Source organism: Corvus brachyrhynchos, unplaced genomic scaffold (genome assembly GCF_000691975.1).
Source record: "Corvus brachyrhynchos isolate BGI_N302 unplaced genomic scaffold, ASM69197v1 scaffold191, whole genome shotgun sequence".
Taxonomy (NCBI): domain Eukaryota; kingdom Metazoa; phylum Chordata; class Aves; order Passeriformes; family Corvidae; genus Corvus; species Corvus brachyrhynchos.
Genome location: NW_008236487.1, coordinates 565,396 through 592,822, shown reverse-complemented (window position 1 = coordinate 592,822; position 27,427 = coordinate 565,396). Strand labels below are relative to the sequence as shown.

Here is a 27,427-nt window from a genome sequence, read left to right as displayed (position 1 = left end):
TTACCAGTTAATACAGGATTGTGCTTTATTTCCAGATAACATTGTCTTGCCTTCATTGAAAGCCTTCCTTGAAAGTTTTTCATGTTTTGTTTCTGGTTGGTTTTGTTTTGAACAAAATTCTTTGCAACTACACTGAAATAAACAACCCCAAATATACCAAAGCACACAGCCTTTCGAAGCAGAGAAATGTACATTTCATTTTCTTTACCCTCCTGTCCTTTGCTCCTTCTGAAAGAAAACAAGATTTGCTGGATTTCATACCAAAGTGTATCTTAAGAGCTCTCAAGCAGTAAATTAAACAGTAGGGAGAAGAAAAAAAAAAAAAAATCGACCAATAAATGTGATTTGTGAGCCATCAGCAGAGTAGACTAGAAGGTGGTGTTGGACAGACCAAAAAACTGCCAGTGTTTCTCACCCACTTAGATTTTCCACTGCCAGCCAAAAACAATGGGGAGAAAGGAGCACCACACACAACAAACAAGTGGTAAGTGGAACCCTGGTACATCTCTAATAACTTTCTCTGCTACAAGTCCCTACAAAGCCTTCCAGTTAGTAAGTACTTCAAAGACCAGGGAAAAGGCAGGTCTGTAAGACCTGGGGATGTCCAAGCCTGGGATTGTCTCAGCCGCTGATTCTCAGCAACAGCCCAGTTCCTGGCACTTCTCAAGGAACAGGCAGGACAGTTACATCAGGCATCTGTTCTAAGAAAAATGTCCATCCAAATCTTGCTGCTTTGGCTCTGTCCAAGATACATCCATAAGCACAGTAAGAGGTACCACTGAGACTGTTCTAGTAAAGAGGTGTAGCTTTCTTTCACTGATACCAGCTGCTTCCAGATCAAATTATGCTGTACACAGAGTGAGGACTAGACTTTAGCCTAGTTCTTAAACTCTATTTAGAAAATTACAGGCAAGTTTGCCAACATGCCAAAAAAAAAAAAAAAAAAAACAACAAAAACAAAAACAACTCTGTATGTATATATGTATGTACATAAAAACTTATTCTAACATCTGTGCAAAAAACCAAAGTGACTACCTATGACTTTTTTTAACTTCTTCTGTGCCCCTCCAATTTCCCTGAAAAAAAGGGACAGCCTTACTTCACCAAGCCTTCTTTCAGAATTCATTGCTTCTGACATGAAGACCCTTCCTCAACTCTAAGTCACAGGAATTTTATCTGCCTTTTGCAGTGTGAGGCAGGAATAAGAGAGCATTTTATTTTTCCAAAGCTAAGCAATTTATTTGTTAAATCTGCAACTTCTCTGAAATAACCCACACAGAAAAGATCAACAGGAACTCATTTGTCTATGGACAAAGAGGTAAGTCTGGGTTTCTTTTTTCTCATTTGCACATGTGCACGGGTATTCTGAGAAATCCAGTGCAAGTTTTCACTTCCCCAAGCAGCCACCTCACTATTCTTTCTGAATGCTTAAGACACGAGGTTGAACATGTTTGTTTCACTGCACTGGTACAGTCTACAACAGTGCCTCAGATATCACAGATTCCACCTAGCCACCCCATACTGCACATTTCTAGCACTACAGTTCTGCTTCCTCCACTCAGAGTCTGCATGTTCTCCTCAGTCTGGTCAGATGGGCCAACGCTAATCTCTTGACTGCCTTCTCAGCCTTATTTGTGTACTCCCACAATGCCTCTACCTCCACCACTACACTTGCCCAGTACTTACCAGGGTGGAATAGCTTCCTGCTATTTATCAAGTGTTTCCACTTCATCACTATAAGAAGTGCCCCCAACACACAGTAGCTAAGTGCCACTCAGAATTCAATAAACTATTAAAATCACTCTAGGTAACTGGCAGGCAGCTAAGCCACTGCTTCAATCTGTGATCCTGCTTTATTGCAGAGAACAAGGTAACCAGCTCATCTTCAAGACAGAACTACTTCCACCATCCCTCAGTTGGCTTAGAAAATAATCTGTTATTCTAGTGTGTTTTGTTGTTTGGTTTGGGGGGTTGGTTTCTTTGTATTTTTTTAAACCCTATGTAATACCTACTAACATACTGAAAGAAGAGTATGAACACATGCAAAATTTTATTTCCATGCACATATTTTACAAGCTTCTGACAGATGTTCTGTGAGTTCAACCACTCTAACTTTGCACTCATCCCAAAATAACCTCTTCTCAGCTTTTTTTCCCCCCCACACACCTGCACAGCACTGGTGCTACCCAGCTGTACTCCTTTGCTGCTAACAGCAGTAGCTTTAGGCTCGGTAGTGAGGAGGGACTTACACTGGTCACTCGACGGTAGATCTGCGCGGCATTTTGGCACTCGGAATAGGGATACTCAGACGTGGCCATCTCTAGCATACACATCCCAAAAGCATATACATCAACGGATTCATCATATTTCTCCTCATACATCTCGGGGGCCATGAACTCTGGGGTACCTTAAATTAAAAGAACGATTCAGACTCTAAATGTCTCAAAGCGAGCAGAGGCTGCTGGCGTTACTCACCGCAGGGGGAAGCGGCTGGGCAGACCTGTGAGACAAGAGAAAGTGGAGGCAAAAAGAAGAGGGAGGAAACCCTTAGTGACTCTGTTGCACCAATGTACTTTGTGAGTCTTCCATTGCAAGGCCTTTATGGAATAACAATGGCACGTAAGATCTGATGCAATTCCTGGTTTAGGGATGTCAGTTGATACAAATATCAGAGCAGACTGGATTAGCCTGAAATCAAACGGGAGGGGAGGGGATAAGAAAAGGGGAAAAACTGTAGACTAGCCATAGGCTGCAAACCAAATACTAAGGAGAGTTAAGGCACTTACCTTTTCTCCCTGTAAGAAAAGAGGCACATTAAACCTTGTTTCATAAATTACCCGACTGCCCTCTGCTGCAAAAGAAGTAGTACTGGTAAGAGCCCACAGCTAGTCTCTGACCTGCTGCTCTCCCTCTACTTGCTCAAGTAGAATGGTTCGGGTAAGGCCTTGCAATGAAAAGCTCTGTTGTTACAAATATAAATCTCCATGAAAAGAGGATAAAAGGTAATTTTCTGCAAAGGCCACTCACCAGAGCCCTTTTCTTCACATACTTACCTTCCCACCTGCAGTATATTTATAGGCCTACTGCAGATACAGGCATTAGTGAGGGACATCCTACAGTCAAAAATACTCAGAAATACAGAGAGATTGAGTTACAGGCATAGAGCGTGAGATTCAACAAGTCCCATTTAAATAGTGTGCAGAAAATTGTTGCCCAGTGAAGCATCACAGCTCCCCTCTGTAAACAAAGGGACTGCATTGTATGATCAGATTTACTTTAAGCCAGAGATGCAAGTTTGCTTTTTGCAAATTTAAGCACAGAATTATTTCCTGCAGACACCAGATTCCAGACAATTTACAGATCATTCTACAGCCCATTGCTTGTTTCCACCGCGCTAAACCAAAAAGAATGTAATTGCAGTCATTTATCCAAAGGCCAATCATTAACAGATAACTATGTAACAGATGGTAATTTTCCAGTGATAAATTTGAAGATATGACAAATACGCTTAAGAAATTATGTTTTTTTACACCATTCTTTTCTTCCCTATTAATACTTTGACCTGGTTAAGAAGCAGGAAATATTTCAGCGACAGCTTGCAAGAAAATTTACAGGTATACACCATTGATCCCAGCTAGGAATCTGGCATAGGACTGTTGAGTAATGCTGAATTTTAGCAAGCTCTAAATACTGAGAGCGAAAGAAACTTCATTCCCTACAGTCTATCCACCCAACTATAAAAACAAAGCTGATAAAACCAATTCTTTCAAGAATGCACAAGAAAGATTACACTAGTTCCATCAAACCAGTTTCTGAAAAAAGTTATGAATGGATACACAGGGACAGAGCCAAAATAAAGCAGTATGTCCCAATGCACCCTCCTAACTTACACAAATCCACATTCTACAGACTCCCTAAATAAGGCATTATACCACAGTCTGTGTTATTATTAAAATATATATATATAATATTGACTTTCTTTGGTATACCCCAGTTTCTGATTACTCACAAGCTGCAAGAGATTCAGTATTAACCCCTGGTGACAATAAAAAAAAAATTGGCTGTATGAACTAATGCAACACTAAATATCAAAATGTTGTTTGGTCACCAAAATGCATTTGTACATTTCTTGAAGCAGCACCATATCAAAGGTAAGATTTATGTGTAGTCAAGAGTGGTTTTATCAACAATGTTGCATTAGATTGTTGGGCAGGACAAGAACTCTATATTCTGAAATAGTTAATATACAAATATCAAAAGCACAACGAAAATTTCAACATGTCATTGCATGAGGAACACAGAATGACCTCAGCAACCAAGAGACAAAGCCCACATATTTTCAGGCTTTGACCATGTACCTTTGTAAGCATGTTTTTTAGGAAAGTTCTTAAAACACTCAAGTCTCCAAAGAGGTAGACTGGCTCAGCAGCCTCCAAAACAGGACAGGCTTACCTATCACACTTTTGGCAAAAGAAGCTCGTTTCAGGGTTGCCAGACCAAGGTCTCCAATCTTGACTGATCCAGTGGGGCCAGTAATGAAGATGTTGTCACATTTTAAGTCTCTATGAATGATGGGAGGAGTGCGTGTGTGTAGAAATTGTAAGCCTTTCAGTATCTGACGGCACCAGCTTCGCAGTACTTTAATTTTCATCACTTTAAATCTTTTCAAATACCTAATGAAAAAAGTAACAACAGGTTAAACAGATTCTGCTAACAAACAGTAGATTAAACTAAACCATTTGCTGTTTGGAAGCAAAGGAACAGTAATTAAAGACATGTATAAATTTAAACTTCACCTTCTGTTTTAAAATCTACCTGGGCATTTGAAGACTTCAGAGACGCTAAAGATGATTCCCCTTTACAAAACCTACCCCCCTTCTTCTAGCCAGGGGACCATAATGATGAAAGATAAATGTGAAAAGCTTGGTATACATAGCTGATAACTCTTCTGCATACAAAATCATTCTACAGTAATGAGACGTTTGGGTTGCTAAATTTCAAGCCACTGCTTCAATGACAAATACTTCAAGGTTCATGAATTACAATTCTTTATCTATTTAACCTCTTAAACACTTACAACCTTTACCTTGATTAATTATAACTGGGTGGGGAGGTGTGTCACTAGATCCTGAATGTTAATAACCAACAAAGTACAGAGCTGTGCAAAACTGCAAGAGCTCTGAAGCCATTATTCCCTCATTTTCAAGAGTAGTCCAAGCACTCTGTTCAAGGCTTCCACATTACATTTTAAATCTGCTTCAAATTTACCTGTGGAGTTGTCAAGAAAATTGGAAATTCTAAGAGATCCCCTTCCCTGGTGCAGGACAGGGTTTGTTCACCTGAATCCAACTGGTACTACTCACTACATCAACGCTATGGACAGATACGGACAGCACAGAGAAACCTGAAAAAAGGCTCTGGCAAATAATTGAGGTGCAAGAGTTCATACCCAAGTCTGTATCCCTTTGCAGGTAGAATGCAACCTGACCTTAACTGTTCTATCTTTGCCACACCTTGAAATCCCATGTCAGAAGAGTCTCATTTCATACCAAAAATATTTTTCAGTGTGTGTGACCTAAGACTAAGATCTTATTCTATTACTTAACTTCAGCAGATTAGAGATGCCACAAGGCGAATAACCCCTGACAGTTTTCAAATGCTTTCCAGCAGGGTTTTCTCTCAACCTCTCTTTGGGTAACACAATGTGAAGTGTTGTTTTGTTCCTTCTGAAAAAGTATGGGCTGGAATACATGTAGAGAAAGGACCTCTCAAGCTCTGTAGAGCAAGGACTTTATTCTTGTTCAGGCAGTAGTACTCAGCCAGAGTCTCAGATAAAGACCAGTTTCACACTACAGGAAGACTGGTAATAAATTCTGTGACCAGCATAGAATCCAGCAACTACAATCTTAAACTAAAAGCCAGTTGTATTCAATTATTCCATGGCAGTGGTCAGTCTCTTCTGCAGGTCCACTTAGTCAGGAGACACAGTCCTGATGAAATCACTTCAATCAGTTCCAACACTGATGTTGGAAATGCAATGTATTCATCCCTTTAATTTCTCCAGTTCAAAACAAGATCTGGAAAATCAAGTTGCTAGCAATGATCCTGCTGCAAAAACTAATCTGTAAAAGCAATTGAGACACAGTTCCAGAGGAAATCAAGTCTCAGAATTTAAAGAAAGGCAGGGGAAAAGTCAAGCCAAGGAAGGAGACAAACTGAAGGAGGTTCTGAATCACATCAGCTATCACTCAAATGCTTGCTATTGACACAACCCTCATTCATCTCTCTTGAGCCTGTTCCAAAGATCACATGGTAGGGGCACTTCAGTTCAGCATCTGGAATCCCTAATTACATTCTTGGTTACAAATATGCTACTCCACTGCCAGCTTTTCACTGTTAAAGGACCTGGGTCTGACCATCGCCCAGCATCCTGCAGTGTGGCTGTCGTTTTTCCACTGTCCTGAATTAAGTCACATGTCACTTCATGCAGAAAGCAATTTAAAATGGAAGCACATATAAATCCATAAAAATAGACAAGCCTGCTCGCCAGTATGCTTTCATTTACCCTATCATCATAGGATAACTTGGGCTTGAAGAGGCCTCAGGAGGTTTCCAGCCTAAGTTTCTGTAACTAGAACTACACAGAGCTCAAGGAGTTCTAGGAATCCCTACTAAATTAGCAGAGGTAGTTATGAAGGGATGTGCCCCATCAGATAGTTGACATGTTCATTTAAAGTGGATCAGGAACACACACTAGATACGTACTTTATCTAGGTTTTAGAGAAAACCAGTGGCTGAGACCTATGTCAGGTAAACACTGTTGTCTATATTAATAGTATAATTAAAATTTAAAATAGACAACTCCATTTTTCCCCAGTATTTTAATTCCACGATACCACTCCATATCAGAAAGGAGTCATTCTTCACAAAGAGTCAGTTGTAAAACTTTTCCATTGATGTACGGAAGTTTGGGAACTTTTCCTTGTACAAAATTAGAAAATTGCCCAGACAGGATTTGAAAAGAATGACTCCACAAAATTTTAACACTATTTCTGGGTATGTATATCTAAATGTATACAAATCCCAAAAAAAAAAAAAAACGAGAGAAGATTTCCTTTAAGATATCATCACACTTGTCTTCTGCTCACTTTTTTACATCAAGTGACAACAATGTCTGTGTCCAAGCACCAAAGTAAGAAAGCCACCACTTTTATTAAATGCAGGTAAGGTAAACATACTGAAAAAAAGATATGGAAGTAATAGTCAAATATATGTAAACACAAGTGTACAGTGTAAAGCTGGGACTGTCGCAAGCACATGAAGTACTTAAGGCACACCTGAAATCTCCCATACAGTTTACCGGTCAAGTCTCAGGTGAAGTGGACTAGAATAAACTAAATCACAGTTATAACACAAGCTATACAAGAATGGGGTAAAACCCCACCCAGAACTCCACAGTTAAAAAGACTGTCGATTAAAGAGCCTATTACTTTTTTCTGGATTAAATAAAAAGACTTTCGTATTTCAAGGTACAAAATAATCCCGGAGACAGAAAATCTGTTGTTCCTACCAACACCCTACTTTATAACTGTCTATTATTACTTGCTTATGACACCACATAAGCCAATCCAAATACTAAAATCTGTGAGAGGAACAAAGGAGTAAAAAGGGAGGAAAAAAAAATTAATCTAACATTACACATTTAGCAGAAAATTAGGTAAACTTTATTTAAAGGCATCTGTACAGAGCTGCAAAACCTTTAACATATTACTTGTCTAAAAACAGCACATGAAGCAGTAGATCTATTATTTTACCTGAAATACCTTAAACAACCTGAGAAATGCCTCCACTGAACATATGGCTAAAGAATGTTGCAGTATCCTTAGTCGTCTGCTACTATTTCAAGAGACAAACACTTCCCTGTAATTGCAGTCCCGACTCCCAAAGAGCCATTGTTCCTCTTAAGAACGCCCATTTGTGACTATCAATAAGCATGGTAAAAAACACAAGACATCCACAGGCTATTTCAACCAAAGAGATGGCCACAACTGCTTCCAGCTCCCACAGCCTGCTTCCACACCCCTGCCCCTCTGCTCCAAGGCTGGCAGCCGTGCTCCCGGCAGGGGCTGGCGGCTGGCGCTCGGGGCCCTCGCAGCGGGGCAGCCCCTGCGCTCTGCTTCTAGCTCGCCCTTCAACACACCCCGGGCTGCACTCACAGGGCTGAAGCTGCGGGAGCTGCATACTCTCGGATTCTTGGTAGGTACTACTTCAGCAAGCTTCAGTTAAAGCAATAGCTGGTGAATTTTTTTTTTTCTTTTTACATGTTATTTGTATTGTGGTAACATCCAAAACCTCCCAAAAGCAGGGAATTAATTTGTGCTTTGAACTTCACAAAGTTGCTCATCCTAAATGGAAAGCAGCTAGAGAAAAAAAAAAAAATTCTGAGACATAGAAATTGAGTATTGCCTTCCTGAGCTCTTTAAAACTAGAAGTCTTCTGCATGTGCTTCCGAGGACATCACAAGTAAGAACTGACAAGCTTGCTAACTGAGAAGATGTTTTACCATACCCTGCAACATTAGCGATGCTCCTCCTAAACAAGAATGTTCCTACAGTAGGTTATCCTGCGGCAAAAGGGCTCTGTTCTCATCTATTTGAAATATCATCTATTTCTAGTGCTCTGATGTTGTGCTAATGAAACTGAAATGCTTTGACATGTCTTAATTTACTTACGTTTTCAATGTTCCAGATGTCATGAGCTCCGTCACAAGAACAATACACTTTTTTCCTTTGACTGTGGACTCCCAGGAATCATAGAACCTGACAATATTGGGATGCTGAAGCCCTTTCAGCATCCCAGCTTCCTCTTTAAATCTTTGTCGCTCTGACCTGGACAGCTTCCGATCCTAATGAAAAAGAAAAGGTACATGAGAAAGTTTTGCTTTATTTTCTTATTGAGAGGCAGCAACTTGAAAACACTTAAGTGCCCACAAGAATCAGGTGTCTTACTTAAATGCCATTTGGCTTGCAATTATCTTTAAATATTCTGTTTTGAACACATTCTATTACAGTATTTTTATAATATGTTGTTCTTTATAATTCTACTGCTCTCAGGGCTAAGAACTGCAAGTCTGTAGATTAACTCCTCTTTCTGCTTCCTCCTCTTTACTCTTAATAAATTTAGCTGTTGCCTGACTTGGGGTGGAAAGGGGACATAATGTCTTGAACACTTCAGTGTTTGAGAATGAAATCAGGTCATTTAAAGCATCTCCCTCTAATGTTGTACGTAACAACCTTTTGTTATTCCTAGATGTCTATCCAGACCACTGGCAACAGATGGGATTAGCCACCCATAGAGGGGGTTAAGCATGAAACCTCTGTTAACACACAGTATGTTCTTGTAGCTGTAGACCATCAAGTGAATGAATTGGATTTTCTTTGATTAAAAGCAGAACCTCAAGATTGAGCAAGTTTCCTGAAATCTCACATCAACAAAAACAAAGCCATAACTCCCACTAGAGACAGAAAGCAATCTTTTGGCCAGAGACAGAACACAAAAAAGCATTCCTGGACAATACTGTTATACTGCCTACCAACAACTGGCTACCAGGTATCACCAAGGCTCTGAGCAGCCACTACCAGAACAAGCAGCACATCTCAGAGATGACCGTCTCCTTGTGCCATGCGGAGTTCTCAGCTTACCAATGCATTACCAAAGCACTGCTCACACCAGTCTGTCTGACTGACTGACACAAATTGGGTCCGTCTGCAGTTTGTATTGAAAAACAACATAAAATACTTCAGGATATACTTAAAGCCAAGAATTTCAGAATTACTGTTTCTAACAGTTATTTAGCAATAACCAAAGACCTATTTGTCAGACCTGAGTAATAATTTTAACTCATTTGATTTCACGTTGTCTTTTCAATTAAAAGGAAGAAGTAAAAACATGCAGGATTTACTTATATTCCCATTGTCCTCCAGACAGTAATTCCTCTTCCTTTTACAGGCCATGTGTTTTCTCAATACAATTCAGCCATGTAATATCTAAACCATCCTACATTAACTTAGATCATCGACTTTTTTTAAAAGGTTCAAGGAGTATCTTCAGGCATGGACAAACTTCTTTTTCAGATGAAGCTCCAATTTTCAGAAGTGTACAATTTCCCTGGTGAAAGTCTGAAAACAGGTTTGAAATCACCCTAGGGACCAGTTTCCTATTGGTGTCTATGAATCTCACCCACTTCTACAATCCTTGGGAAAATGCAAACTCCTTAAGTATGACTAATTTAATCTACAGACATCAAAAGCATTCAATCCTACAGCTACTTCACTCTGCAGAAATCAGCACTACCACCTCTTCCCATTCTTTCATAAGCATACTCGCACAAGTTTTGATAAAGCATTTGCACAAACACTACACCAACAATTGAGCATTCATGTCTGCTTAGGTGTTGCAGAGCTTTTAATATGCAATCAGTACTACCATTCGAGCTGTCTTACCCATCTAATAGCTTTCATTATAACGAACAGGGCAGCACAAGTTCTGCTCCAAACCTCAATCTTAAGTGCTTCAAACTGGTGTGAGACAGAAGAGCAGTGAGCTGCAGGAGGTACAGCTGACCACACACACGCTTCTAAGCGACAGTGCTTCAAATAACACAATCACAATATCACCTTTCTTACAGGAAAATAAAGCTGTTTTCTCAGCCTCTCCACTTGACCCATATATAACTCACTTTTAAAAACCACTGTATTTTGCTGTAAATTCAGCTATTATATACGGTCATTATACAAAAAAGGCCGTAATATTTACTTTTTTACCACTTCTAAATAGTCAACATGAACACTTGCATTCATTTTTGTCCAAACCCAAGATCTTAGACATACATTTGGACTACATTTCCTTTATTTTGTGCACACTAACAAGTTATCTACCACAAACAGTTTTAGACCTACACTTAAACATCAAGTCAAGTGTATTTTGTTTCATTCTCATTTTAATATACATAACCTAATCTCCCTTAAGGGCTTTATTCAGTTTTCCCTGCCTCGGTACTACTGGCCCCAAATAGGAACTAACAAGTGGTAACCACTCTTATCAATGAACAGACTCCTAAGAGGCACCCACATTTGGACTCCTTTCTCTCTCTGGTCACATCCACGGCAGCATCATGTTCCTGCAAACACAGCTGTGACGTTCAGCACAGGCACTCAACACTTCAGTGCTGGCATTAAAAATCCACCAAGACCATGCAATAGGCTAAGTAAAACAATGCTGCTTTGAAAGCCACAGTGCCCCAGTGATCTGGGACAAGTCTGGACAAAACACAGGCCAAAAACTTTCACCCAGGAACACAGTTATGTTTTTGCAACCAAGGAAACTCTGCACCCTTCAGTACATAACTGCAGCAGCAAAAGGGAACATTAAACAGAGCTGAAAGAAAAAGACAGAGAGGCCACTTGTTTCCTAAGCCCAGCAATGCATACTACCTTTTACTACCCTCATTTCCTTGGACACACAACCCACACCCTCATCCCTAACAGGTTTTTATGTTCTTCTCCTAAAGGAATACTAATGCTAGGTTACAGAAGACTGTCAATATACTTTAAAAGAACCCACAACCCTAACATTCAGGAAAATACTGCATCTTGTGTACAATTATACCAACAAAATCTGTGTAACAATAACTGGTTATAACTGTAAGAATTACATTCTAATGCAACTTGCAAATAGTTGGCCTGCAGGCCAATGTACAATTTAAAATGACATTTCCACTTTCAAAACCTGAGTAATTAAAAATATTAGACAGCAAGATCTCCCAGGCTGCATAGAAACAGACTAGAATAGAGCCCATCCCAAATACATTTTGGCATCCTTTGAGCTGTTAGTATGGGCAAAAGTGACAACTTCACCTCATGCTTGTTCTTGTACAAAAATGCAACTTCAGCAGCTGCAGCTACTAAAATATTGAAATAAGCAAGTAAAATAGAGCACTGTATGTAATTTGGGAGACTGAGATCTGATGTTACCAGCCATGTTAGGTATAAATAGTTCAGGAAAAGCAGGGGAATGAAAAGTATGTTGGCATCACACAAAATCCACAAAGTGGCTGTACAGCATAGCTGTAGCAGAGAGAAAGAAGCCATCATCACTTAGTGGGAATTTAAAAGTGTGTTTTGCAAGACTTTGGGAAGGGAACAGTTTTCACCACCCTCAGTTATAACTGCATACTCCAAAAGACTCAAAAGCCCAGATGTGTCTTCCCAACAAGGCAGCTACTGGGGGCAGCACTCAGAATCCACTGTGGCCTCTGAGCAGGAGCCTGCAGAAATGCAAGACCCTCAGCTCTATCTGCACTTACAAAGATGTAATGGAGTCTGTGGCCTATCACTCAAAATATACCCTCCTTTTGATTAAATTATCCTAAGTGTGAATCAGATAAGCAGATTTATCCCCTTTTTCCTATAACTCACAGTCTAAATAGGTACACAGATGGATCATTTCCACAGGTATTTGCTGTTTTCACTTGAAAACAAAGTTATAGGTTTCATAGATTAACATTCCAGTTTCACCAAGAACAAGATGAGTTAGACAATTGTAATGTTTTTGTTGATTTTTTTTTTTTAATTTATTTTTAAATCAAACAGCCAGAAACTAAACAAAGTAGAAAGACACACAAGTAGTTTTCCATAAGCCTAGGAAACTTGAACAATTCTATAAAGAAGCCAGCACTTTAAGAACAGTTAGTAATATACAGCTTGATATCCTATCCTTCAAAGACCAAATCATTTTGGAATTCCCACTAGAAAAATTTAAAAATGGACACACCCTCTCCTCTCCTAGTCTTTTTTTACCATAATGCAGCAACCTCAGGCAGGCAAGACAAAGTCCTAAATCAAGAAGTTACCAAATCACATTCTTGTAGTAGCTCAGCACAAGCTGAGCAGATATAGCCCAAATATTTTTAAAAATATACAAAGCTGTCAAACTGTAGGAGAGCTTGCTTCCTAAAATGGATTTAGCTATCTTATAAAATGGACAGCATTGTTCTTCCTAAACTGATAGCTTCCCTGGAGGACCTAAGTATCACATCCCTGGGCTGCCCTTTGAACAAACTGAAACAGATGCATCAAGCCTACTCTGTTCATTTCATTCATTCCTTTCCACCTACATTAAATTATTTTGACAAGCCAGGACAAACAGCAAGGCTTCCCAGCACGTGACTCGCAGTTCTGCAATGCCAGGGGCCTGAAAGGAGACGAGCAGCAAATGAAACGATTGTTCAGCTCAGAGCTATTCAATAGGCTTTTTCTTGGCTCTTTCCATTTATCCAGGTCCTTCCTATCTGATTTGTTTTGGTCAGGAAAGAGCTATCAGAGGTGTTTACATTTTTCAATGTGAAACAGGGATCTTGGGCATTCATGATAACCCAGGTGCAGGTTTACTCTTCCACTAATTTCCTTAAGGTACAGGAGCATGAATTACACACAGTATTACTACTACCCTCTTTTTACCCCCGTACCTACATGGCTTATACAAATGATAAGCAAACCAACCCAAAACAAAACAACTCCCTTCCCCCCCTAAGATTAGCTATTGTATCAAGCCACAAAAAACAAAGCTCATCAGCAAAAAATGCCTATATTCTTCTGGTGACCTGTTTCAGCCAAGACTTACTATCTACTCAGCATCCTTAATGAGGAAAGAAAATACATTTCTGGCACCTAAATTAATCTTAAATTTCAACTAGGATACTCACATAGTCACTGAGCCTACTGAGTAATTTCTCATCTGTTTTTCCTTCTACCTTTCCACAGTCCTTCCAAGTTCTGTCCTGTTAACATCATGACAGGAAATGACACATCTGCAGAACACATCCCACTAGCCAGAGCGGTCGCAGAGCCCAGCCCGGACACCGGAGGCAGCAGGGGAGCCTCCTCAGCAAGGCACCGCGCTCTGCTCGGATCGTTTGAGTCTGCTCTTCAGCCAGCCCAAGCTCAGCCAAGGGTCCCACCACCGTTTTTACTGACTGACACCAAAAGGCCTGAGCTAAAGCCTCGGGCAATTCAGCTGGCACTAAACAGACACAGAAATGGCACAGTGCACTTCACCCTCAAACACACACTACAGGATAACAAGCAGGTGGCTACCGAGGGAAATACTCTACACGGAAGGAGCTACATCTGCCAACTCCTGCTATATATACATCCTCCAAGGTGATTTTCACTTTCTTAACATCAACTACAATTTACATCACTGAAGTGCCACGGAACCTTCGTGCACAGCAGAACAAACCAGACTCAGAAAATTTCCTGTGATCTCCATCTTACAAATAAGTAGACTTTATAAGCAACACAGGTCAACTTTAAACTGTTTGGGTTTGGGGTTTGTTGTTTTTTTTTTTTAAATATCAGTGGATGAGCTGCTACACAATTTAGAGCTATCCCATTTTCCACAATATTAGGAGATAAGCGGTAAGGAGGAAACAGAGAAAGACTGGACACTTCATATACTACAGACAGGTTTTACTAGCTTTCTGCATATCCTAACACTAGATCCAGAAATGATACACTGCTGTGTTGCACAGACAGTTAATGGGTTGTTGTTTTGCAGGGGGGTTAACGACTACAGTGACGGTATGTAGTTTTCATCTAGACACGCCATAGAAAAATCAGCAGAAATGAACATCTTCAAGTGATGTGATCTGTAAATGTACAGCCATGAGAGACTTCAAAGTGCTGCTGAATTATAGATAGTCTTGAATCACAACCAAGGTAAATTATCTATCTGTGCTGAGGTTACACTGAGCAGCATTTTATCAAGCATTCCAAATGTCTGAAAATTTGAGTGAAGACGCTGAAGCTCCCAGCCTATTATCTGGAGGAAGAAGTAGCATACAGAACAGACAAATGTTCTTCTGTGTGCATTTCTGCAGCATATGAGAAAGGCTTTGCAAGCCTTTAAGCAAGGTTAATGAGGGGTCATCAGAGGAGAAGCTAGCAAGATTGTGCTCTGATATTCAGCACTGTTAATGGAACTGAGGCTTTGTGGGCTGCAGTGTCCTCATCCTGAAAAAATCTAGCAGTTAAGAGGAAAAAAGAGCACAGTAACCACTGAGCTAGATTAACAAAATATCAACAAAGAGTCCACTGAGCTTAAAAATTATCCAGCATTACACAGCTGGTGCCTAGAAATGGAAGTCTCCGTGCACAAGAACTGCATCTACTTTTCCGTTTCAACACGTAAACCACTTAATACTTTCCAGCGTTAAAGTCCAGGTAGAGAGATAAAAGGGAGGGGAAAGAGACTGTTCAAAATGCATCCCTGTACAGCAAGAGACATAGAAATTCATCAAAGATCTGCACAGATCCTTCCACCACTCTACTTTCTACAAACCACTGAACACAAAAAAACTGATTAAATAGAGCTGAACAGCTGCTGTTCCAAAAGTACCTATCCAGGCTAAAAAACAGCAGCTCCCTCAGCCCCTCCTCATAAGGCTTGTGCTCTGGACCCACTGCCAGCTTTGTTGCTCTTCATTTGACATGCTCCAGCACCTCAATGTTCTTCCCTTAGTGAGAGGCTCAGAACTCTTCAGTCACCTTCCTCCTCATCTTAGTTTAAAGCTGGAAGACAAAGCTTCTGACAGGTAGCAAAACGCAATGCAAGGGCAAGTTAATGCTTACTTATTGAAAGAATGATTTCACATTGCTCCTTGGCACATCTCCACAAGAATCTATTTTATATAAGCCACAGACAATCTTCATGGAGTATGCAACTTACCTTAAGAAAGATAACACTGAAGTATAAAATACATATCTAAGACAATAGAAAAGAATAGGCTTGAAACAGTTACATGTTTTAAAGTTCCCGATTAAGGGTAAATACTTGCTGTAGGTTTCCTCTTACACAAGGTATTAAAAATGCTTTAAGTTTCAGGGAAGTACATAAGTAGTCAACCTAAGTGAAACACTGAAAGATTATTCCCATTATTTGTCAGTTTCCTGGTAAAAAGCACCTGCCTTCAAAATTTTTCACCCCTAGTCATGTGGAAGGTAAAGGAAAATGGGTAATTGATTTGATAATTCTCTTCTGTGTTTTCATTTCTGGCATTTCAATGCACTACAATAGTAACTAAATGGAAAATGCATTGGAAGATGAAGTTAATTTGTTAAAAACACAAAAAATACAAGTGCTTCTTATCCTCTCTCTTAGCATTGTGCAGTTAAATGATACAGCAAATGTACACAACTTTACTTATGCTGTTCAAATGTTAGAAATAAAGAAACAAATTATACATAACCTGACAGATAACTGATGGTAGGAGGAAGGAAAGAAGGGAAATGAAATTCTAAATGATCAAACAAAAGGAGGACAGATGTCTTCATCAGCCACCATTTAGTCTGAGTAAGTCAATTATACATATCCTGAAAGAACTTTTACTTGAGTAAGCTTAAGCAAATAAGAAACATCTTTGTCTTAACACTGAAGGGGAAGTATCTGCGAACTACAGCTCACATACGTGACCAAAAGATTCCAGCACCACTCCCCATTTTGTCCTGCGATTGTCTCAGTTTTGATGAAGCTGTGACTCACCACCACAGGGCAAGGGGGCAGAACACCACCAAGAATTCTATTCCTCTGATGTGCTCACTTTCCTGCTTTTACGTTTGCAGTAGCACCTGTGTCAGCAGTAGCAGCATCTAAGACACCTGGTGGCAGTAATGCCATAGACTTTTAACCTATGGTTGAAGATGTCAGAACTGAAGTCTCTGCTTGCTTGTACCAAGTTCTGGCATCATTGCCAATACAACCTCACGAACACAGCAGCAGAAAAACTCTGTAACAGCAGATGAGAATGTTTCTTCTTTATATAAGGTCACAAGAGTCTTAAAAGTACACATCCCAATAACAAAGTTCATCTTTTGTTACAGTGGCAGTGTAGGAATTTTTATTTTCAGCAATGCCAAAGGTGACCACACTGCTAGAATATTGCACCTGGATACCATTTGCAGTATCAGATGGAAGGCTCGTGGCCAGCGCTCACCAGAGACAGACCCAGGTGCAGGCACATGGCTTAGGGACCAGAGCAGCCACTCCCTCTGAAAAAGGGAACACCAGAATAGAACCTGTACAACTCCAAAAGGGAGAGACGAGTATGGCTGGCCTGCAGGCTTCCAAAAAATTCAGCCAGAGTAGATCTTAAGGTTACCACTAAAATTTTAAGAAGGAATAATAAACTGTACAAACTAAGTCTCTATTGGATGCTTGCTTTCCAGAGCTGTGTTATATGTGAATATACACATTAATACACATCTGTACTACTCCTCTCGCCACTCTCTCACATCAGCAGCAACTTTCATAAGCAAAGCAAGTAGGCTGAGCTGAAAACCTGAACCAAAAGCCACTTCCAAAGAAAACAATGACTAAGACTAATCACATTGTCTAATCAGAATAAATTAAATACCATACTCATACTTTACTAAATTAACTACATATTTTCCTTTGCTCTCCACAAAACTAGCAAGCAAAAAATTTTAAACCGTAGGTATGAAACCTAAAGCTTAGACATGACCTCCTCTGGAATCTTCCAGGTCCTCAGGAATCTGGACTAAGAATGGCAAGCAACTGTTTAGGCTTCAGTCATTTCTATTCTAGGGCTGCTCTAGGCAACATTTGTGTTTCCTTATGTAGAAGTCATGGGGGGGAAAAAAACAAAAGGCTAAAATTTTTATTCAATGTATCTGTCCTGAAAGACTGAACATTAAGGGACAATAATCAAAGTGCTGGGCTATACAAAAATAATCAGTAAAAGAACAGAGAGCCCATCTATTTACTTCCACTTTAAAATTGTTTGATCCATGGAAGATAAACGGCTAAGTCTGCTTTCTGATAGCAGTTCTCAATAAGGCTTATGTTTATTACATACAGCTTATTAGAGAATTGAAGTGTTGGCTGAACTGAATTCTTGATGAGCTATTAACCAGCTGGACCATCTTGTCACTTGGCTCAGATGCCTCATTAAAAGTTTTGAGGAGCGTGTCAGTTCTCATTTTGCACTGAACTGATGGTTTTGTCAGTGAGAGGGAAGGTACATCAAATCACCTCAGTTTTATTTTACTATGAAAACCCAGTTCTCCACTCAGGGGTGACCGTACTTCAGGAAAAAAAGCCTTCTCCACAATCCATTCTGGTTACCTCACAGATCTATTAATTCAATGAGTTAAAAGTGCAATTATAGCTTTTTGTTTCATGCATGTCAGTATGACTCACAGTCCTTTTGTAGCTGCATGTCTAGAACATTAGGGTAAAGCCTTAACCAACTCTGATAAAGGCAAATCAATTCAGAAAATCAAACACATATTGCAATTCTTCACCTCATATTCTTCGCAAAGCTAATGGCAAACAAGAGAAGTTAGCTATAGCCATTTCTCAGCATGCCAAAAAGTTGCATCAATAAGCTGGTTGGAAAACACGCAGAAGTGGCAAGATGACTGCAATTATCCACTAATAATGAGCACAGTAAGGGTACAGAAGAACTAGAAATGTTCTTGTGCCTCTGAGTAGCTCCTTTGCAAAAATCTCAGCATAAAACCAAGAGACAAGTATCAAATCAGCATTCCCTCCCCCCCACGCTCCTCCAGTTGTAAACTCAACTCACATCAGCCTACAGTACACATTGGCTTCAACACTGGTATACACATCGTGTTTGCAGCCTGATTACACTACAGGAGTTACTCTTCCCAGCTTCCCTTCTTTTCCTACAAACACATCCAAAAAAAGTACTTCATTTAATTTACAAAACTGTGGATTACTATCGGTTATGACAGGATGACATATGAAGTGTAGGCCAAGTACTGGCAGCCAAGAGAAAATCCTTACAATAATCACTAGAGAACTCCATGCCAGACATCTCTCATTCAGAGATAGATCTCTCATTGAGAGATCCTTCAGGGATCCATCAAAAACCCCTCAAATAATTGCCAGGTGTTTTGCATGTTCTTGCAAGATAAAAGAAATCAAAAAGGGATCTCCTGTAGAAAAAGACTAAAGAGATCCAGAAACAATGAGATTTATGGAGTGACCAAAATTTGTGTTCTAGATGAGGACTCAGAAATACCTTCCATAAATACCAATATTAGTACTAGCATTTCACAAACATGAAAGTCCTAAACCACATTGGAGAAGCACTTTTAAAATTTTTTAAGCATAGCTGGTGTAATTTTCCTGTTATCTACAGAATGCCCATCTTCATCTCAGGGTTCTCATAAAGGGAAGTATTAATAATTCTTCCATGCTTACCCAAAAGGTTGACTTATGAAATCAGTTTCTTGCACCACTTGCATGTTTACTGTACACTTTCACAATAATACCATATTCATCAGAGACACTTATTCCACCAACATGCTGTGCACATCTTTCTTGGCTAACACCATACATGATCGGCATCTAAAAAGCTACTCACAAAGTCACAAATATTTCAGACAGTACCAAATGAACCACTAGTATTTTACTTTACTAATATGTAAATTTTAAAATATGCATATTATCTTTCACAGTGCAAGGAAATTGAGTATAGTTGAGTCAGGAGAGAGAAAACACTCAAAATTTTAACACTGGACAAGTGGTCGGATGAACAACTAAGACAACTGGTATGATGAAGCATACTCTGCATCCAGAAGCTTAATTGGCTTTGCAATTCAATCCTCAATAATTTTAAAATGTATTAAAATACAAGAGAAAACAAAGTGTAATTGAAATGCAGATGAAGGGACCACTCAACTCCTGTTATCTAATCCAACACAGGATACAATACATAAAAACAGCCAGGGGTTTGCTATATTGTAAATGAAAGTAATAATATGCACACTTTGGACACAGAAGTACTATTTTTACAGAGGATGAAAGGGGGAAAAAAATAAACCCACACAAACCCTTTCAGTGTTGGATTGACCTGCAAGAAAAGCCTTTGACAACTAAAATTCAGTGTTGTCAAACAGGTGAGATGAAAGTATCAAGAGAGTAATCCCCAAAGGGAGACAAAGCACACAGCTAGGAAAAAGCAGTAGAGGAAGTTTAAGATGAACATTTTACTTTTTTTCCCTTGGAATTTGGGAATTACATACATAGTATTCCCACTGGCAAGGCTATCCTGTATTAATCCAAGGATTTTTTTCCAAAGAATACTACTGGGAATATCTTGCACTGCCAGCAGACCAACCATGACCTAGAAGGCCTCAGATACTCAACACGTTATCTATGAATCAGCTATTCAAACTGCTACAGCTTATCCAAAGAGTCTGTTTCTCATTACATTGTGCTTTAGTCACATACTGTCTGTCCTTGGTCTGGTGCCACTTCGTTTCAATTGTTTGAACAGGAACACTGGAAGGAATTTCTTGAAGACAAACTCTAATGCCTGCGCATGTCATGGTCCAAGGGGCCTGCCTTAAATGGGTCATCACAACCTGTAAGCAGGCTTCTTTGTTTTCAGTTTACCTCCTACTTTGTCCCACTGAAGAATTCTACATGCAGTTCAGTTTAATTGTGAACTAAAGTGCTTTATCAAAAAAAAAAAAAAAACAAAATAACATGTAGAATATTCAAATAATGTATCCATACAGTGAAATATCTGATATTCTGTGCATCATATACAAAAACTATTTATTAGTGATCATGTTTAACATTGAAAAAGTTCCCTTAGCCAAAAAGATATCTGAAAACTTTTTTAGCAAAATGGCTCTGTCTGAAACACACTCAATGTGTTCAGCAAGTATGCACACACAAAAAGCCATGGAAGCTGGAATTCAAATGAAAGCAGTTTGTCAGAAAAGCTGTTCTGGTACTGCATCCCTTGCTTCACTGGCAACAATTGCATTTCTGTGGGGATAAGAGTGGGTAAGTAGATTTGAGACATTCTGTATTTCTGTTTAATTTAAGTTCCATGCCCTAGCACACAACCCCAAACAACATCCCAGTAAAACCATTTTAATTAAGCTAAAGACAGTATCATAAAGATAATAGACACTTAGATCTCGTTGTAGTCTGAAATCCACTAAATAGTAGTTTAACAAGTACACAGACTTGCTCTTGCTAGAAAGAGTCAGTAAAGAATTATCCTTCCCCCGTCTTGAGATAACGAAGGCTACACAAGACCCCTTTTTCACAGGCAGAGACAGGACACAGATAGATCTCTGAACAGATGTCTAACAGAGCAGCCATATTCATTTTCAGAATAAGAGCCTCCTGTCCAGCTACCAGGGAACAGGAGGTGAGTAGAGGCAAGACAAGTCCACATAAGCAGCAATCTGGAAGCACCTGAGAACGAATTCTTTTGCAGTTCTGTTACTACTCCAGTATCTTCTTCAATTAACTCAAAAACAACCCTCGTGCCAAAACAAACTTTCCCATCAAAATTCTAATGCTTATTATTAGAGATATTGATGAAAATCTCATCAATTCCTTTTAAAGACTATCAGGTAGCTTTGTAATTTTTTCCTCCAGAAGACCCTATCACTACAATATAAAATAATTTTTCCACAGAATGATCCAAACATAGATCTCAGCACTTTTGAGGGACAGCTGTGTGAAAATCTCTTGGGAGCTCAATTCTAAGACCTCTTTTCCTAGGGGATCAAAAGATGGAAGTTCATTAAGCAGTTTTAAAATCCTCAAAACATAAGAACATTTCTAAGATAATTTTCTTGTTATTACCACAGGGGTTGTTTATATCTTCAAGTTTCTTCGTTTGGGCCACTGAAACTGAATCACTTCAAAAGAAACAGAGGGAAGACAGAGTCTTTAATCCTTGTTCTCTAATTGTTTACTAAAAATGAGGGCCAAGTGTAAGCACCTCCTGTTGCAGCACCTCAGAAATATTGGAAAGAGGCTTCAGTAGCCAGCAATAATATTACAGTACAGAGCAGCAAGTGTTAAAACTCAAAATTTATAATTAACTGCACCAGCATCGATACTTAACAGCCTAGAATTGTGAAAGAGGGATAAAACCAACAGACCATCCAATAAGCAGGAGCTGGATAGATGAATCACAGTCTCAGAGCTACAGTCCTATCTTCAAAGCTGTTAGCAGGCTGAAAAATTTATGAACAGGCATCTTCAGAACGAGTTGCAACATATCTGTCCATCAGAAGCAGACATTCCCCCTTGTGATTTCACTTTGCAAGTAATAAAATCCAGACTGCACTGCAAACAAAGAACTGCAGTTCCCCCCCTCGCCTGCTCTTGCCCTGAGCACTCTGGCTACAGAGGCTGAGAGGTTTTTGATGCTATTTTAATCTCTCCTATGCTTCCAACACATGTTGGATCTCAGAGATCTTTCTTGTAATTTCCTATTTCAAAGCACACTCTCCCAGAGGGACCTAGTCCATACTTTGGGCACCTTCTGCGGAAGGTTCCCACAATCAATTGGTTTGGCTCTGTATCTGCAGAGCAAATTAATGCTCAATACAGACCAAACTGAGATCGCTTGAGCACATTCACCATACTTAACTGCTGACTCAGTGCAAATGACTCCATTTCAGAATTAGTCACACATGTGAGTATGTGAGGTGGAAACTGAAATTTATGTCACTATGAACTCTTCTTATCTCAACGACTTCAGTATGCTCGTGCCTAAATAAGGATTTCACAAGAGATCTACTGGCAGTGCTCAGGCTTGTAGAAACAGGATGCTTTTCCAAGACAGGGAGTGGAATGGGATGGTGTTGTAAGAACAGGGTGAAATCTTAAGACCATAAGAGACCGTAGCTACACCAGAATTATCCGCAGAATTGCATTTTTTAAATTGAAGGTAACAATATTCAGGCAATCCGAGGGATAACTGCCTTTTCCTATTAAGAGCTCCTACCACTCCTTCCTTCCAGAACACTTTCAAGTTTTCCCTTCCCAGGAAGGACAAACAATATTAGACATAGCACAGACCAGGCTCTGCGCTAATTAAAAAGGAATTCCCATCCAAAGTTCTAGACACTAAACATTAAAACAAAATTAAAAATAGTCAAGCACTACTCTGATTATAGCTATGTTTAGATGGTTCATAGATTTTTTGCAGTTGTTTCATTTATATATATTTCTCTGAGCTTTTATCTTCTCCTCCTCCTGTACAATCATGACTTCTGTCATAAAAAAAGGAAAAAAAATAACACACCACAAACATTTCTCTAACTCAGCCATCTGCGTAACAACACTGTTTGCTGGTAGCCCTATTTTACTTAAACCCTGAACATCAAGAGTCCAGTTTGATGTGAAAAATCCAAAAGGTATTTAAAAGAACAAACTGTAAATATACAAACTCCTATATTTCAGAATGCATTAGACAAAAAGGGATAAAAAAGGATTTAAAAAAAGGATTATTACCAAATCTGGTAAAAATCAAAGTTATATATTCCATTCTTTCTGTATAATTTTTCCCTCAAAGCTCAGGGGAAAGCAGACATTTTGACCAGGGCATTTGCTTTTAAAATAATACAAAACTCACCTTTCAAGATCTGAATTCACTGCAGCTAAAGTCATTTGAGCATTGTATCTACACAGATGCTTCCTTCAGACAAATTACAACATATTGGTACCAAAGCTGCTTCTCCATATCTGACAACTGAGATTAACAGCTGCAAAGTCTGCTACTTGTACAAATAGAGAGGCTGCTGTTCCACAAAAGACTTTCTACTTGAAAACTTTACTTCCTATTTCTCCAGAGAAACTTACAACATGATGAAGCAAGCCATTTCTGAAGATATTAAAATTTCCTTGCTTAAACAGTTGCAACACAAACAAGTGAACTGAATTACATTGTACAGCTTTGTACCCTGCATTTCCCATCCTGAGGGTTTGACTGGCACACACTGCACAAAAGGTAATTATATATTTGTAAAAGAACATCAACACACACTAAGTAAGTTCAACAAACTGCTTCATATGGCATCATATAGATGCTGACACAGACTATTCACAGGCTAGAACATGGATCAAGTTTTCAGAGTTTAAAAAAAAAGGTCGTTTCCAAGTAAGTCTAATCTAGAAAATGTCGCTTCTTTTAAAGTTTTTTTCTCTGAAAACTCTGTACTTGGAAATACTTCCTCAGCATAGAGACAACACACCTGTCTCAACACTGCGTTTCAGTCCCTGCTTCACAGCCCTCAAGTATAAAAAGTTAAGGTGCCAGTGGATGCAATAAAGCAAGCATTTTTCTCTAAAGCACCTGTAACAGCTTGGCTGAAGCTTCTTAAACAATTAAGCTCAAGACAGACACTCGGCTTGACAATTTGCAGCCCAGGTGGTTTAGGTATACACCAGCTGGGCAGCTGAGAACAGGCTCTTGTGACAGGACTCAATCTTAAGTGGTGCTACCTGATGTATTAGTCCCATGTGTACCAATAAAGAATTTAAAAGCAAATGACCACTATGTCAATATAGAGCATTACCAACACACTTCTTCCAAAGATAGCTTGTAAAATTACAAACCATTACAGAGCTAAACTCCAGAATGAACATGAAAGAAAAATATGCTAGTTTTCATACTTTCAGAAGAAGTAAAGCAAGTATCAAGTGACACACTATGCCAGCTGATGCGTAGTAATGCAAACAAATTCATCATATGGAGCTTACCAATAATTTTAACCAACATTTTAGGCATTGTCGCCAAGCCTCAGACTTCAAATATTAAATTGTTGTAGCAGGATTTTTGACAGCAACACACAGAGGGGCTGCAAAAGTAAGCAAGATGTCTCCTCATACCACTTCACCCAAGGAAGTCCCCAGAACAACTTCCCTTTGGCAGCTTCATCTCACTGCATCCAATGCATGGATTTCCAGTTAGGCAGCATGAGAGCACACCCCTCTAATGCTTTCAGAATCAAGTTACTGAAAAGACCTAACAGCAACTATTGCTTCACTTGCAGATCCTTTTCTGAATGAAAACAGAAAACTATTGATGCACTAAGTCTGCCTTTTCTAAAGCCCAGCACTCCAAACACAGCATGTAAAGCTCTGTGCTTTGAACTATCATTTAGTAACTCCAAAAGGTGTTTTCTGTCCACAGCTGCAATATCCAAATTGGATCCACAAGTGATCCAGAGGGATAAGTTCACTGCTTAGGAGCAGACGAGAGGAAACAGCAATGTAGGAGACTCGACAATACACATCATCTCCTTGACCCTCAGAACCAAAGATGACCACACTTGATGTCCACAACCTATAAGGCTTAATAACCTAATGTTGTCCCAGATCAGTAATAACTACAGAAAGTGGCTGCAGTGCCTTTCAAGTTTACCAGGAAGCCTTCTTCTGTCCTTAAGTTAACTCTGCATCCCTTTTTTCATGGAAACTGGCATACTTGTCATGGAATATGACAGGTTGCCTATAGTTAACTTACACAATATCATTAGTGCTAGTCAGACACTGAGCTAGAAACAAAATTACAAAATGGATAAACCAAGATTCTAGGAACACAGAAGGAAACAAAAATCATGGCAAGGATTTCAATAGGAAAAGGATAAAAAACGAAACCAACCAAAAAACCCCACCAACACCAAAGTGCTATTATTTGAAGTCTCCAAGTTATACCATCACCAGTCACGGTCCTGTTAGATACTCTGGGCTAATGCAGGCACGTGGCTGGATATGAACAGCCTCTGTACTTCCACCATTCAGGAGGAACTAAAAATCTACCAATGCAACAGCCACAGATGCCTACAATAAAGTGAAACTAAACTGATAAAAAGGGAAATTAATTCAGCTCTGTTTCCCCAATAAGACAGTCAGCCCCTCTTATCTTTGATGAATGTGTCCCAGGATGTGCCAAAGTGCACAGCACCACGACCCTTGATCCCTGCTTGACAGAAGTCATCGCTCAAGGCTCAAGATATTTTGCTATCCCAGTATGTGTAACAGACTGTTCAAACCCCACAAAACACAGCCAGGCCAACTGCTGTACTTGCTGGTTTTGAAAGCACACACTGATGACTCCCAGATCCTCACACTGTAAACCTGACACTAAACTACAAAATGACCACTCACATGAGATTCCAGATGAAAGACTTCCTAGCTTGCTGTCACCAAAGCAAGAGATCACATGCCAATATACAGCTGAAAAAACACCAACATTTATCGGAATACAAACTATCCCAGACAAGTTATTTTACACAAAGTCAGAGAACAGGGAAAACTGAAATCCCTCATGACTCTGAAGCAAAGTTCCACACTTTTTAAAAAGCGTATCTATCTCCACCAACACCACCAATAAGTCAAAGGAAAGCGTGCTCTCTGTTCCTGGCACCTAGGCCAACAGCACGGACTCAAACACAAGAGTTTTCCACTGAAGAAGGCAGGCACTTCAAAGGCCACAAAATCCTCATTAAAAGCCTCCAGGACAGCTTCAGCCTCCTTAACTCCCCCTAGACTCCCCAAACCTGAAGAGCTGCAAGCACTTTTTACAGTGGCTGCATAGGCTTCTGTTGCAGAAGCACTGCATTAGTGAATTCTTCAAGCTGGAAACCATTTCTGAAACACAATGTACTGGGAAGGAAAAGTGAGATCTATGCAGCAACTCAACCAGACAATGTTTTGGGGTTTTCTTTTCGGCTTTTTTGGTGGGTTGTTTCAAGGGGTTATTTTTTGAAGCCCTGCAGGGACTAGGAGCTAGCAGTGTGGTCAATTGCATTTATTGTTCTGTTGTCTAAAGACATGAAAAATGTCTTAGCTACCCCCTTTGAACAACAAGGCTTTTCAGGGCAACAGGCACAATTCCTCTCAAGGTTTGAGAAACAGGTGGTTTCACTAAATCGTGGTCAATTTCTCCATTTGTTTATGGTTTTGAACAGTCTGTAGTTACTGCAAATTTTTGTTTCCTTTCTAATTCAGTTTCAGTCTTATACACTGCAGTCTTCATTAGTCAATAATTACAATCTTGCTTTACAATAGTTTTCTGCAGAGAAGCTATTTTAAGTTAATGACCATGCCCATTCTCCCATTAAAGTGTTTTTTCAGTCATGGACTTAGCACTCAACGTTTTTTTTTATGGCACTTTGTTTCACATTATGCTCAGCAGCCCATGGAATACATGACATTTTGTAACCAAATAGCCAATGGCCATTGGCAGACTTCGCCATCCCTCCCTTTCTCAATATTACTGGAATAAATAGCCTTATTTGCACAAAGAACCCTCTGCAACCTGCAAAATCAAGTTAACCCCCTTAATAATCAGTGTCAAGCAGATTTACTACAACACTCATTACATTCAATTCATTGCTAGCCAGAATCACACAGGTAACTCAGCCTTTTTGCCAGAAATACATACTGAAACACAGACTGAGGATTATCAACTGGCCAAAAGACCAAAGGGTGATATTCTGGATAAATGTTCTTACCTAGTAAAACTACAGAAGGAAAGGAGACTTCGTGTTGGAGA

The 27,427-nt window shown here is 39.5% G+C and overlaps 1 protein-coding gene across 1 annotated transcript in view; it reads right to left on the bottom strand.

Moving 5' to 3' along the window:
• Window positions 1-27,427, bottom strand: part of WNK1 (WNK lysine deficient protein kinase 1) — a gene marked incomplete at its 5' end in the record, with an annotated part of 97,910 nt that overhangs the window by 57,366 nt on the left and 13,117 nt on the right. The window contains 3 exons of the mRNA XM_017726193.1: window positions 2,250-2,407; window positions 4,453-4,673; window positions 8,733-8,905. Coding sequence (XP_017581682.1) covers window positions 2,250-2,407; window positions 4,453-4,673; window positions 8,733-8,905 — 552 coding nt within the window. The remainder of the gene's footprint in view (window positions 1-2,249; window positions 2,408-4,452; window positions 4,674-8,732; window positions 8,906-27,427) is intronic.